At 46.2% G+C, this 15,173-nt stretch overlaps 2 protein-coding genes across 2 annotated transcripts; one reads left to right on the plus strand and one right to left on the minus strand.

The window, feature by feature from the left end:
- Positions 1-6: 6 nt before the first annotated feature.
- Positions 7-3,236, plus strand: FKBP11 (FK506 binding protein 11). Its single transcript, XM_006755472.2, has 6 exons — positions 7-152; positions 335-400; positions 766-853; positions 1,115-1,148; positions 1,676-1,746; positions 2,996-3,236. Exons 1-6 carry the CDS (start codon positions 21-23, stop codon positions 3,211-3,213), a joined length of 609 nt encoding a protein of 202 aa, XP_006755535.1. The 5' UTR covers positions 7-20; the 3' UTR covers positions 3,214-3,236.
- A 381-nt stretch (positions 3,237-3,617) lies between these two features.
- CCDC65 (coiled-coil domain containing 65) lies at positions 3,618-13,615 on the minus strand. The gene is made up of 8 exons (XM_006755473.2): positions 13,249-13,615; positions 12,319-12,486; positions 7,116-7,285; positions 6,459-6,597; positions 5,054-5,251; positions 4,639-4,857; positions 4,128-4,280; positions 3,618-4,018 (listed from the first exon to the last, which is right to left on the minus strand). Exons 1-8 carry the CDS (start codon positions 13,378-13,380, stop codon positions 3,701-3,703), a joined length of 1,497 nt encoding a protein of 498 aa, XP_006755536.1. The 5' UTR covers positions 13,381-13,615; the 3' UTR covers positions 3,618-3,700.
- Between the last annotated feature and the right edge of the window lie 1,558 nt (positions 13,616-15,173).

A 15,173-nucleotide genomic window follows, 5' to 3' on the forward strand; every position in this document is an offset into this window, starting at 1 on the left:
GCCTGGCGCCGTGTGGAGTCATGCCCCTGCGCCCGCCGCGACCCCCACTCTGTCTGCTGCCGCTGCTGCTGCTGCTCAGCCGCGCGGCGTCCCAGGCTGACACGGGGTTCGAAACCGAAAGTCCTGTCCGAGTCCTCCAAGTGGAGACCCTGGTGAGGAGATTGTCCCTGTCCGGTCCGCGGGGCAGGTCTTGAGCGCGAATACAGGTCGGAGAGAACCCGCGAGCCGCGGGGGAGAAGTGCGGGGACTACTGAGTTGGGGGTGGGGTGTCGGGTCTAGGGGCAAGAACAGAATCTTTGGAGGACCCTCCATGACTCCTGTAGTCCGATCGTAGGTGGAGCCCCCCGAGCCGTGTGCGGAGCCTGCTGCCTTTGGAGACACGCTTCACATACACTACACGGTGAGGGGTGTGGGGGGCCCAGGCGGAGCCTGGGAGGGGGCGGCGCCCCGATGAAACACGTCAGCTTTGGCTTGGACACGTGGCGAGTGGTTCGGGGAGTCACTGGGCTCTGGGGTCTTCGCGCACGTGGCGGGTGGAGGGTGGGGGAACGTTCCTCTTCCTGCCCATTTCCCCTCCCTGCTTTCCCCCCAGTTCCTCCCGAGCCCCGAGAAGTGAAGGGTGGAGAGATCTCCGAGCAGTGCCAGTCCTGTGGGGCTTCCTGTTCCTTTCTGCCCCAGGGGAGTGCGAGGCTGCAGCTGCTAGGGGGCTGCGCCTGCTGCGAGGGAGGGCTACCAGGTGTGAGCTCCGATGCTCTCTCCCCCCAGGGCAGCTTGGTAGATGGACGTGTTATTGACACTTCCCTGGCCAGAGACCCTCTGGTTATAGAACTCGGCCAGAAGCAGGTGATCCCAGGTATGTGGCCTGTGGCTCCCACTCATCCCAACCTAAGTGCTTTCTTCACCCTTTCAGTCCCTAAGCTACCTTAGAAATGGCCCCTCCTGAGGTTCAAACCCCACTTCTAATACTCCTCCTGCCCCATACCCTACCAGAAGGGAGCCAGAGATTTGAGAAGCGGGGAGCTCAACTAAGGGTGAAGGGGGAACCATTGATCTCCTCTCCTGGGATTTTGGGAATGTAGGTAACTTCCTGTTCAGTTATGTCTTCTTCCTCAAGGTCTGGAGCAGAGCCTTCTAGACATGTGTGTAGGGTGAGTATCTGGGCAGAGAGGGGCTTGGGTACTCCCTTTGCATGGCTAGAAGCGTTCTCTGCTATCCCTGCTTCTAGAGGAGGCAGGGAAACATGGGACAAAGGACCCTGGCTTTGCCTCAGTCATTGGGACCCCTGAGGGCGTCCCAAGCCTCTGTGCCTCTCTGGCTGTGGGTTTTGTTGGAGCAGCTGAGGCATGTGGGGGGATGTATACCTTTGCTGGTCAACCTGTTTGGTATAAAGTGGGGGAAAAAGTCATCTTTTGGACATGAATATCTAGAGCAGTGGTCGGCAAACTGCGGCCCCTTGAGTGTGGCCCTTCCACAAAATACCACGTGCAGGCGCGCACGTACAGTGCGATTGAAACTTCGTGGCCACACTCAAGGGGCCAAAGAGCCGCATGTGGCTCTCGAGCCGCAGTTTGCCGACCACTGACCTAGAGGGTTTTGCTGGTGGGGCTTCAGATGGACTGAGGCTGCTGGCCCACCTGCTCCCGCCCCTGGCTGTGACTTACGTTCCTTCCCTCAGAGAGAAGCGAAGGGCAATCATTCCTTCTCACTTGGCCTATGGAAAGCGGGGATTTCCACCATCTATCCCAGGTAACCTGACTAGAGCTCTCTCTCAAATCATCAAAATACCCCGTCTCTCAGAGCTATACAATTTGGAGCTTGAGAAGGTCTAAGTCAGCTTGCGAAAAGGGACAGCGATGGCTGGGGCCCTCTTTTTTCCTGCTTAGATCACCATAGGGACTAGAGAACCTGTTAATGTCACCTGGTTTGCCCTCTGGCAGCCAGCAGCTTTTTAGAAAGGAGACACCTGCTTGTGCCACCTGGGTCTGCTGCGCATGTCACCCTTCCTAGAACGTTGGACTAATTTCCTGTCCTTTTCCTACAAGTACAAATGGTGTAATTTGTGCAGTTGGCATGGCTTCTCGCTGCATCTCCACCCTTCCTCTCAGTCTTTACCAGGGAGGAGATAGGAAAAATGATCACAGTCAAGTAATTCAAAACAAAATGAAACAAAAAAACTTTTAAAAGCCAAGTCCACCTCATAACTTTAAAAGCCCTCTCACGTCACTGTTGACTTTTACTCTTAAAGGCCTGGGATTGAACAGATTTCGCAAGATGTGTGTCTCTTGCTTTTGGTTATAACACATGTTCTATTAGCTAAAATGTGTTATACTTCAGAGCACCAGGGTCAAAGTTATTATCCCAGTTCCAGCTTAGAGGGAGACCTGGAGAGAAGACAGGGTGACTAAAGAGAAATGAACTCTTACTCGAAGCTCTATTACCTTCTGCTTTCTAGTGCTGCTTCTATCTACATTTCTCTCCCACTTCCCACTCATTCCCCCATATCTACTTTCTTAAGACACATCCTTCTTCCTCTCCAGCTCTTATGTTAGAACACCTATCTTTTCTAATAATTTCATTGAATATGCTCATTGGTTGGTGGAATTTAAAAGTTTAGTTTAAATTCAATTAATTTCAGCCCTGCAAAGATTGTGTCCTTGTGGCTGTTTGGAAATGGAGTACAGTTAGTATAGAGGTTTCTCTCACTCATAAATGGAGAACAGTGTGTACGTTTCAGATCCACAGGAAATTTTCCTGTGCTGTCAAAGACCCACCATGGAAACCAAGCCACGTTTGTATATTTGGGGTAAACATGACTATCACTAGACTCTGCTCATAACCCATCTCTGCCTTGTCTAAGGGAACTCAACCCCACATTTAAATCTTGCCAGCTTCATAGTTGTTGCTCTGGTGTGGCCTGCCTTCCCTGTTTTCATTCATTCAGAGTCCTAGATAAACTGCACAGAGATCCTAACCCTCACCTCCTCTCTGCCTCCAGCGGATGCAGTGCTGCAGTTTGACGTGGAGCTGATTGCACTGATCCGAGCCAACTACTGGCAAAAGCTGATGAAGGGCACTTTGCCTCTGGTGGGCATGGCCATGGTGCCAGCCCTCCTGAGCCTCATTGGGTATCACCTATACAGAAAGGCCAGCAAACCTAAAGTCTCCAAAAAGAAGCTCAAGGAAGAGAAACGAAACAAGAGCAAAAAGAAATAATAAATAATAATTTTTAACACTTCTTTGCATTCTTCAACTGATACTTTCTGAGGCTACTTTTGTAAGTGGGAATGAGGTGAGGGGGCTGGCGAAAAGGCATTCTGAGTTGGATCTTGTCTGTCATGGGGGAGGGGGTTAGCGGCTTTGAGTCACCTCTTCCCCGGCCTCCTCTTCCTGTCCTAACTTACTTCAGGGACTTGTTCTTGATTTCCCTTCTGATTTTTAGGTCCCGGAGGTATAGGTTTGGCTACCAGGGTGCCCTGACTCCAGGAGCAATGCTTCATTGAGAAATAAGCCTCCTAGTAGTTGCCTAGCTATTCTCTCCATGCCCTGGGGCTGCTTATTCCTGGTGTTGTCAAAGTAGACTGTTCTGTCCAATATGGCAAAGATATAAGAAGCTCATGAACTCTATGAGAATTTTTAATAGCAAAGTCCTCAGGTCTCTCAAAAAATTCTCTGGAGAATGAAAATAGATTTTCTCCTTGTATCACAGGATATGGGAGATCACGTGGGCTGCCTCAATGATGTTGTAAGTGGTTGAACTTTTTTTGTCATCTGGCTGGGTTGTAGGTTTAGACAAGGCCTGGGGTAAGTTGCTTCGGTAGTTGACAATGAAGAGTGGGTTGAGCTGGCTCAGCACTTCATCACTCACTGAAATGCCATCCAAGTACCGCTTGAGCATCTCCCGCAGCTTCCCGTTGATCTCTAACAATTGGGTACGTCTTTGTTGAAGGCTCAGTTGCTCTAGTTTCACTTTGTTGTACCTTTTCCAGAAATTATCCATCCCTATGTAGTCTGCTATCACCTGGGAATTGATTTAAAGGGAGGCGTGTAGTGGGGCCCATCAGTGAATACAGCCCAGGGTCCATCATCCCCAACCTTAAGCCAAGGCCTCTGGGCCCTGGGAACTTTACCTTTGCCAGCTCCTCAGTAAGCTCCTCTGGGATAATTTCCTCTATCTCCTCCTGCTCCTCCGGAGTCAATATTGAAGAATAAAAGGGCAGCACTTTTTCTTCCTCTGTTTCAAATTTCCTACATATTTCAGCAAGTTTAAGTATCTTTTCACCCTATTGAACGCAGGAAGACACCTTTTATTAGAAAAGAGGTGGGAAGGGGAATAGTGGAGTTGGTTCCCTGTTTGAACCAAGGAAGCTATTCATTTAAGTGGGAGACAAGTAATATACACATCTAACAGAGAGTGCTTACTGTATGGCAAGTATTTGACATTCTTATAAAATCCATTCACTATTAATGCATTTAACTTAAAATGTGAGGGGGAGGGGCACATGAAATAAAAAAAAGGTATTCCAAGTGTCCACTCCGGCAGGAAGCAGGAGGATGCCTCCTCTGCCATTCTCAAACCCTTTTTACTTCACAGGGAGCCCAGTTCCTTGGTTTTGTTTGGACCACCCTCTCCCCTGTTACCTTATCAACAATCGCTCTCAGAACTTTGAGGGTGGCATTACTTTCCAGAGTGAGTTTGACTAAATTCTCCTGTGCTATTTCCCGGACATGAGTCCTTTGGGCCTTAAGTTTTCGTAGTTGTACAAGGACCAATTCCTTGTCATCACGAATGTACTGGTTCTGTTCTTCACTCTCACGGCTGTGCACCATGATCTTGCCTTTCAAAATAAGTATGGAATCCTGGAAGAACAGAGTAAATTAGAAGAAACACTTGACTGGCCGAGGGTCTTCAGGGAGACAGGTGAAAAGACTGGGGACGGAAATCAAAGCATATCTTTCCCCAACCAGTGATGAGGCCCAGTAGAAATTGGGGGAAGATGAACAGGGGATAATGGAGCAGTTAAAGCAGTGAGTATTTCTGGTTGGCTGCACTGACCTGTAGTTTCTGTATTCTTTTCATCTGTACTTCAATGTCTTTGGAGCTCTTCTCGTCCTTCACTTTCAAAGTCTCAAAGGCAATCTTTCGATCCTCTGTGGCATCAGTGTAATTCTTAAGTGCATCCTGGAACCTTCTCCATAGATCTTCTACCACACTCTCTAGTTGCAGTCTTAGAAAGTGCTTCTCTTCTATATTCTAGGAAGTGGCCCCAAAATAGCCAATGCTCAGAATTACCCTTTTAGTGCCCTTTCACTTCCACCAGCAACCCCACACTCTTGCACTGTTTATAGCATAGTATAGTGCAGCGTCGCCAATGAAAATTCCTACAAAGACCAGGCAGATGATATAAATAAGTGCTTTGGGCTAGATGGAGCCTGTGGTGAACCAGAGAGCAAACGCTCTTAGCAGGGGGGTGGGGAAGGCACAGCTGCTCAGCTCCATGTGAGTGGCTCCATTTGGAAATATTGGCCCAGGGTTACCAGACCTTCAGATTTTTCAAGGGAAGGTGAAAATTTGGGTTTTTATGTGAAATCCCCATTTTTTAAAGTTGGGAACCTTATTTAAATGTTTTACAAAACAGTACAGGGCAAAATAAAAACAAAGAATCTCATACTCAAACCCAGGTCTGCAGGCTAGCTAAAGTTTGCGGCCTACAGGATGGTGGAAAGCACTTTGGCCAAGAGGCCAGAAACTGGATTCTCCTCCTGGCTCTGCCAGAAACCAGCAGCAGGACTTTGGCAGGTCGTTCTACTTTACGGGGCTTTAGTTTCTTCATCTACAAATCTCATGGCTATGCACCATGATCTTGCCTTTCAAAATAAGTATGGAATCCTGCAAGAACAGAGTAGATTAGAAGAAACACTTGACTAGCTGAGGGTCTTCAGGGAGACAGGTAAAAAGACTGGGGACGCGCCGAAACCGGTTTGGCTCAGTGGATAGAGCGTCAGACTGCTGACTGAAGGGGCCCAGGTTCGATTCCGGTCAAGGGCATGTGCCTGGGTTGCGGGCACATCCCCAGTGGGGGATGTGCAGGAGGCAGCTGATCGATGTTTCTCTCTCATCGATGTTTCTAACTCTCTCTATCTCTCTCCCTTCCTCTCTGTGAAAAATTAATAAAATATATTAAAAAAAAAAAGACTGGGGACGGAAATCAAAGCATATCTTTCAAAGATGAAGCCAGATGGTTTCCTTGTTGCTTTTAAGCTTTAAAATGCATTTCCTTGATATTTCAGAATGATCCTCCCACCCGACCAATTTTCAGAAAAGTACAGAAGGCAATAGGGGTACCTAGAGTGGCAACAGGCATTTTATGATGTTGGTTAAAGGGATCTCCTTGAGCTCTGCTAGCCTGGAGCATTTTTCTCTCCTCTCCCAACTCTTGCCCATTATTTCCCCTCTGTACCTTGTTTTTGAGATCATCCCACATGCTCTGGAACTCCAGCTTGCTTTCATACTCAGAATCTATGTAGTTCTGCTCCATGGCCATGAAGACATCTTGTAGGTAGCGAATCTCTTTTTCATGTTGTTCAATAATTGTCTTCCTACGGAAGATAAGACACTGTCCCTGCTCTGAGGAATAAAGCAAATGGACCAATAATGACAACTCAAAGCAGTATGTAATAAAACTAGATGAATGGTACAAACTCTTAGGTACTGAAGGAAAACAGAGGGAAGGGGGGATCTATTTCCTTTAGGGCCGAAAAGAATGAATAAGATTATTTTTATTTTTGAATAGGTTAATATATTCATGTGATATAAAAATTAAAAAGTGCAAAGGTTTCAGTGAGAAGTCTCCTTCCCATTCCTGCCCCCTGCCAGATGGGTAGGATTTTGATAGTTGACAGTGGGTGATGAGACGTTACAAATAGGGACCTGGCACGGGCAAAGGAAGGCTAAGGCCACAAGCTTAAACCCACGTTAGTTTAGAAGGAAATCAGGATCTTTTCTGGTGGAAGTAATGTCATAATCAAGGTGGGATGCTCCAGGGTGCTGGCCACCTGCTTACAGGCAGCTCCTTGACACAGGCTCCATATGCGCCCTTGGATTCAAACCCCCATACCTTTCTATCTCAAACTCCTTGGTTAGGGTCTCCAGCTCCATGCTGTAATTTTCCTCCAGGAGGTTGAGTCGGCATCTCTGCAAGGCCAACAGCTGGTCAATGTTGTGCATGTGGCTGCGCAGGGCATGGGCATACTGCTCATCAGCTTCTGACAGGTCCTTAGCTAAAGACTGGGTAGGAAACACAGAGTTACCATTTTGTCTCGATGACTTCTCTGTGAGAAAATTAAAGATGTATTCAGCTGGTTAGCTGGATGGCTTTTCTTTGGATCAAAGAGTGCTGGTTCTCCCACTATTGAATTTAAAGTCAGAGTGACATCAGAGAACCCCATATAGCCAGCCAGTGTCCTAGGGACAACAAACATTTACAGTGATGGTGCTACCACTCAAAGGAATCGGATTCATAGAGAAATGGCTGCTTCGAAATCTGAGGCAAAAATAAACAAGTTGAACCTAGGGTATCTTGTCAGGGAAGAGAAGGAATCAAGCATTTGTCCTGCATTTTTAATATATATATATAATTCATTTCAGAGAGGGAGAGAGAGAGAAACATCAATAATGAAAATCATTGATCAGCTGCCTCCTGCATGCCCCATACTGGATCAAGCTCACAACCCCAGCATGTGCTCTGACCAGGTATTGAACCCTGATCTCCAGGTTCATAGGTGGATGCTCAAGCACTGAACCACACCGGCCAGGCACCCAGGACATATTGTTAAATGAAAAAGTCAATGGGCAGAACAGTATGTAATACGACCAATTGTGTAAAATAATGTTTACTCATGAAACTAATGGGCATTGGGCAGCTGGAAGGCACCAGTGGGAAGGAATTTTCACTATGTAACTTTTTATCTTTTTAATTTTGGACAATGTAAATGTAGTACCCATTCAAAAAAGTAAAATGAGCTCTAGCTGGTGTGGTTCAGTTGGTTGGACATTGAGTAGAAGTGTGGTGTTTCTTATCCCAAAAAAATAATTAAAGAAAACTTTGTGTCCTAAAAAAAGAAAGCAAAATGAAATTAGAGTAAATAGAACAAAGAAGCATTTACTGAGTTCCCATATGATCCAAACACCTTGAGTCCCACTGTGAACTACCACAGCCTATGCAGAGCTAGCTTTCACCTTATGTTTACATGAAAAAGAATCTTATGAAATAGTTTCTGATAATGGATGACTATTCACTCACTCAACAAATGCTTATCCAGCACTATGCTGGATACTGAGGATTCCGAGACTAAAAGACATCCCCACTGCCCTCAAAGGAGCCTGCAGTCTTGAAGTAGGAAAAGAGTTATATAAACAGAACATTACTGTTTAACATGCTAAGTGATATGAAATTAATGATTTACCAGTGACAATGGGATATAAGGAACGGAGTGCCTACATCTAACTAAGAACACTGGGGAAGGCTTCACAGAAGAGATGCCATTTGTATCACTCTTGAAGAGGAGTCAGAGTTTGCCAGGAAAACTGAGGAGATGGGAAAAATAAAATTCCAGGTAGAGGAAAGAGCATGTATAACGGCACAGGTAAGAAACAAGGCTTGCTATGAAAGGTACAGGTAGAGGCTAGATCATGAAGGGCTTTGCTATTCTTTCCGTGGAGTATGGATTTTTTTCCTGTAGAAGAGGGGAACCACTGGGGAGACTTAAGCAGTGGAATGACAGGATCAGATTTTGTTTTAGAAAGATAATCTGGAGGTTCAGGTCAATATGGTGGCATAGGTAAAAGCAATACTCAAATCCTCCTCCCACAACCACATCAAAACTACAACTAAATTTACAGAACAACTATCATTAAGAATCACCTGAAATCTAGCTGAACAGAAGTCCTATGAGGGGCAGAGCTGCTGAATGGGCTGATCCCACATCTACATGTAGAGAGATACTTTAGATGCAGAGGTCCCCCCTGAGGCATGAGGGGTCCCAGGCCCACACTAAGTTCCCCAAACCAGGGTTCCAGTGCCAGGAAGAGAAGTCCCCATAACTTGTGATTATAAAAATCAGTGGGGATTGTGGATGAGTGAGACCGGGGCTTCTAGATTCCCAGGCAGTTCCTCTTAAAGGTCCTACCCACAGACTTACTTGGACTCACTTCCTCTAAGCTCCAGTGCTGAGGCACCAAGGACATACAGGGAGGAACTAAATTGTCTGGCAAGGAATCGAGTTGTCTGACATTAAGGCAAGAGCTGGAGGAGCAGTTTTTTCCCAGACAGAAGTGTTGGCAGAGGCCATTGTTCTTTTTCTGGGCCCTTGCCCCACAGAGCCGCAGGCTGGTGCCATATCTGAATCTCCATCAACCTGGCTAATACTGCTGGCCCTGCTCTGCTGATTCCCTGAGACCCCATCCCATTCATCTTGTTGGCCCAGTCCAAGCCATTTCCTGTGGCTTTTCCATACAAATGGCCTATGTTGGTAAATGCTTCAGACTTTTCTAAAATTTCTCAAACAAGCAGCATCTGGCCCTTGCCTGTTTGACTCAGTAGATAGAGTCGACCTGCAGACTGAAGGGTCCCAGGTTCGATTCCAGCCAACAGCACATGCCCAGGCTGGGGGCTCAATCCCCAGTGGGGGGTGTGCAGGAGGCAGCTGATCAATGCTTCTCTCTCATCATTGATGTTTCTAACTCTCTCCCTTCTTCTCTGAAATCAATAAAAAAATATATATTTTAAAAAGACAAAAAATGGACACTAAAGAAACAATGATTGGCTATTAAAAAACAAATCAAACAAGCAGCATCTGGCCTCAGCATGCCACATACCTTTCACTAAGTGACCCCAGGCCGGGCACTAGTGGCAGCCAGCCTTAATTCACAGCTTGGCCTCTGCTCAGCAAATCCAATTCCAGCACAAATAGCAGCCATCTACATATTGCTTTGTAGTTCATGAATAGTGGCCCCGGGCAGGACACAGGTGGCAGCTGACCTTGATCTGCACCTCCCAGGAGGCTCCAGAGCCAGTGCATTTGGGGGACAGCTTCAGACCAGGTCGAAGTACAACCCAAACTCCTCCACGAAGGATACATTCAAAGGGTGGACTCAGCAGTCACTAGAACCCTGTTGAAGTAAATCCTGCTCTGTGGGGTCAGCCCCTGCATAGCTGATCTTCCATGGTAGTTGCGATTAGTCTTCACAACCTATCAGCCTACAGGTAAATCCCTCCCATTGAGGTGCCAACAGCAATCAAGGCTCAACTACAACAGGAGGGTATACATAGCCCACATGGGGGGGTGCACCTGGAGTGCCCAGCTCGGGTGATAGAGGAGGCTGTGACACTGGACCCTACAGTACACCTACTACTCTACCAAGATAGGGAGATGTAGCAGCTCTACCTAATACATAGAAACAAACACAGGGAGGCAGCCAAATGAGACAAAGAAACATGTCCCAAATGAAAGAACAGAAAAAGACTCCAGATAAAGAACTAAATAAAATGGAGACAAGCAATCTACTAGATGCAGAGTTCAAACCACTGTTTATATTAAAATGCTAAATAAACTTAGGGGAAGAATAGATGAACTTAGTGAGAACTTCAATAAAGAGATAGGAAACATAAAAACATAGATAGAAAACATGAAAAAGAACCAGTCAGAAATAAAGATACACTAACTGAAGTGAAGAATACAGGGAATCAAAGGTGAAATAGGTGAAGCAGAAGCAGAGGATCAAATTAGAGATTTGGAAGATAAGGAAGCAGAAAACATCCAATCAGAACAGCAAAAAGAAAAAGAATCCATAAAAATGAGGATAGTATAAGGAGCCTCTGGGACAACTTTAAGCATACAAACATTTGCATCATGGGGGTGCCAAAAGGAGAAGGGAGAGAACGAGGAATGAAAAACTATGTGAAAAAATAATGGTGGAAAACTTCCCTAACCTGGTGAAGAAATAGACATACAAGTCCAGGAAGCACAAAGAGTCCCAAATAAGAGGCCTACACCAAGACACATCATAATTAAAATGCCAAAGGTTAAAGACAAAGAGAGAATCATTTTTTAAAAAATATATTTTATTGATTTTTTACAGAGAGGAAGGGAGAAGGAGAGAGAGAAACATCAACGATGAGAGAGAATCATTGATCAGCTGTTTCTTGCATGCCCCTAAGCCCAGCCAGCAGGGTAGAGTGTTTGAGCATTGACCTATGAACCAGGTGGTCACAGTTTGATTCCCAGTGAAGGCACAAGCCTGGGTTGCGGGCTAGATCTCCAGTGTGGGGCGTGCAGGAAGCAGCTGATCAATGATTCTCTTTTCTATCTCTCTCTCCCTCTCCCTTCTTCTCTGAAATAAATTAAATAGATAGATAGATAGATAGATAGATAGATAGATAGAAAAGCCTAAGGGGAAGGAACCAGTGGGCAGAGATTTAAATAGAATGAAAAAAGGGATACAGCAAAATTTCTTGGCAAAAAAGATGGTATGGCCCAGTGTGGCTCAGTTGGTTAAGTGTTGTTCCCTGTACCTGAGAGATCACTGGTTTGATTCCCTGTCAGGGCACACACTGGGTTAGAGGGGGGGCGGGGGGAGTTCAGGAGGCAGCCAATCAATGTCTCTTTCTCATCGATGTTTCTCTTTCTCTCTCCCTCTCCCTTCTTCTCTCTCGCAAATCAATAACAACTTTTTTTTTAAAGATGGTTTGGCTACAAGAACCTCCCAATAGCATAAGAATGACTGACTGAATTTCTTGGAGATCCAGAACTGCTCTTACCCACTGAGATCTCAGCCTTCTCCAGGGCTACTGAAGTTGAATCAAAGAGGCAAACAGAATTTGGTTGAATAAAGCACTAGAGTAGGAATCAAGAAACCTGTGCTGAGTCGCAGCTCTCTCATCGACTGGCTGAGTGTCCTTGGGTGAGCCATTTCCTTCCTCTGGAACTGAGTGGTCTCACATTGAAATGAAGATGTAGGACTAAGTTCAAGTCCTGGGGTGATGTCTACTGTGCCTCATAACTCTAATATTGTATAGTACTGGTTTGGGGCAGTAGATGACTAAAACCAAGGGCTCCTCTAAGTGAGGGAGAGGGATGACCAGCCAATAGTCTCCTCTTCATCTCAGTGAAAGTTGTTATTACCAATAGCCTAGTTTCATCACAGCCTGCTGCTTGTGAGGGCGTTAAGATTGAATAATTAATTACTTTTCTTGGCCCATTCTACTAAGAGAGGAGATCAAGGCAGCCATGTTCAAGTATTTCCTTGGGAAGAACACCTACCTTGATAACACTGTCCTTGCAGTCTACCACTCGTTCAAATGTTTGGCTGAGGATCTCAATGTCCTTATGAAGCTCTTTGGTCTTGACTTCTCGAAGAACAGTTCTCCACTGTGTGTTAATCTTATTAAGGTTCAGAGCACTGTTGTGCTCCTCCTTGGCCAGCTTGTCCTGTGTGAAGGAATAAACACACCTGAAGGAGGTCAGGGTTAAAAGCCCTAATACAGCACAACAAACAAGACTGCACTGAGTTTGTCAACTGTCACTTTTACCCTTTGTCTTTTCCGAGGGACCAAAGCTCCTAATGGCTAACACTCAGGTAACTCCTGTTCTTGTTTTGGGAGCATCTCAAGTAAGACAGGAACAGCCAGATGGCATTTTAAGGAGGGGAAGGGTGAATTTCTTTTAGGATGGAGGCATCAGAGCAGGGCACTCCAGGGAGACTATCAGAGTTTCGAACCGTTGGGATGGCTGAGAACACCTACTGTCCCAGTTCTGGGACTCAGTTGTGACTGCCAAGCTCTATACCACCACCCCTCCTTCCAAACACTGTTGCCTGAAATCTAAGTATATTTAGGTCTCAAGATTTCCGGAGGCCGAAACCGGTTTGGCTCAGTGGATAGAGCATCGGCCTGCGGACTGAAAGGTCCCGGGTTCGATTCCGGTCAAGGGCATGTACCTGGGTTGCGGGCACATCCCCAGTAGGAGATGTGCAGGAGGCAGCTGATCGATGTTTCTCTCTCATCGATGTTTCTAACTCTCTATCTCTCTCCCTTCCTCTCTGTAAAAAATCAATAAAATATATTTAAAAAAAAAAAGATTTCCGGAGGAGGGAGGCCAGCATAAAAATGACGCTGCCACATGGCAGGGTTAAGGCAGCAGGGGCAGCGCAGGGAGGGGGTGGGCTGGGCAGGGATAAGGAGGAAGCATCACCTTCAGGAACACGCTCAGGAGCCGCTCCTTCCTCCTAGCCACCTCCTCATCTGCCAGCAACCTCTGCTGGAACAGCAGCAGCTGCTCCTCATCCGACAGGGGCGTCTTGGCCTTTTTCCCTTTCTTGGACATAGCAGGCTAGAGGGCTGGATCTGGGCAAGGATCCCGGGCCCGCCGCGGCCAGCGTTAGCGGGGGGGAGAAGGAAAATGCCCCCAGAAAGAGGCCTTCTGCAACTGCCCCTGGACGGTAGTGAGACCGTAGACCTTAGTCCTGAGGTAAAACAGAGCCTGGGACAGCAGGGAGGCCGGGCTCTCAAGCCGAAAGACGCATCGCCGTCTCCTAGCAACGGGATCTTGCTAAAATGGCGCTGGGAGGCGCGGAAGAGAGGCCCTGCCTCGGGGCGCCCTCTGCCGCCTGGAGGACCGCAGTGAAGGGTTTTTTTGTTTTGCAAGAGGATAGTTTTATCCTCAAAATCGATAGCCTCCCAACTGAACCTTTTAAGATATTTTTTTTCATGGTATGGCAATATTTTAAAATACAGATAACAGCCCTAACCGGTTTGGCTCAGTGGATAGAGCGTCGGCCTGCGGACTGAAGAGTCCCAGGATCGATTCCAGTCAAGGGCATGTACCTTGGTTGTGGGCACATTCCCAGTAGGGGGTGTGCAGGAGGCAGCTGATCGATGTTTCTCTCTCATTGATATTTCTAACTCTCTATCCCTCTTTCTTCCTCTCTGTAAAAAATCAATAAAATATATATTTAAAAAAATAAAAATGAAATACACGTAACAAATTTTGGAGATAATATGGAGAACCGGGAACCCTCATGCATTGCTGGTGGGATTGTAAAATGTTGCAACCACTTTGGACCACAGTTTGGCAGTTTCTTTTCTCTTTCTTTCCTTCCTTCCTTCCATCTAATTGGTTTTACTGAACAATTTATGAATCAGGTAGCATCCCATCTAGTAAACAGAATGTTGCTCTAGCAGTTTCTTAAATTTTTAAACATAAATTTACCATGCAATATAGCTATTTTGCTTTTAGATATCAGTCTAAGATATCTAACTACAGATGCATGCTACAATATGAGTAAATCTCAAAAACATGCTCATTGAAAGAAGCCAGACACAAGAAACCACATACTGGCAGGGGCCTTTATGTGAAATATCCAGAAAAGGCAGAAGCATTGTGTCAGAGAAGGCAAATGTGTATCCAGAGTAAATGTCTATTTCAGTAAGAACAAAACACTGCCCTTCCATGATGGAAGTGATCCAATTTAGTCAACCTGTTCACCCATGGTACCATGTAGGGGGACCTAGTGTTGGTCTCTGGCAGATCGGGCACTCAATAATTCCCATAGCCAGGTTGGCCTTGGTGAGTGAAATTTCATGTGTCTGAATTCATGCAAAACCTCCATCCCTGCCATGATGGCTGCTTTGTTTATAAATCTATTGGTCAATGACAGGGTGTCTGGGAAAAGAGACTGACTGATATCCACAGATGAGGTCATCCTATCCACTTAATTATTAAATCCTCCTCTGCTGAGGTCACTCTTTGTGTGCATTCACATGGGACACAAATACTTTTACTTTTACTTTTTTTTTTTTTTTTGCCTATTCAGTCAGGTCTATCCACATACCTCTTCTCCAAATTTCCTTGACACCAGTTTTCTAACCATGGTCCTTCCAAGTCCCTGACCATTCATGCCACAGCCATGAGTTGGTATATATAGTCACACATCTGGCCTTTGCTCCTTCTAAACAAAGTGAACAACCAGGTACACTGCTGAAAGTGCTGCCCACTGGGAAGCTTTCCCTTCACAACAACCTTCAGGGGTGTCCCAGAAAAGGGCTATCGTACTGTGGCTGTTCACTTTTGGGTGGTGCCTGAATACTGTGAAGAACCATTTATAAACCTGCTTCTCC

This window comes from Myotis davidii, unplaced genomic scaffold (assembly GCF_000327345.1).
Source record: "Myotis davidii unplaced genomic scaffold, ASM32734v1 scaffold290, whole genome shotgun sequence".
In the NCBI taxonomy this organism is placed as follows: domain Eukaryota; kingdom Metazoa; phylum Chordata; class Mammalia; order Chiroptera; family Vespertilionidae; genus Myotis; species Myotis davidii.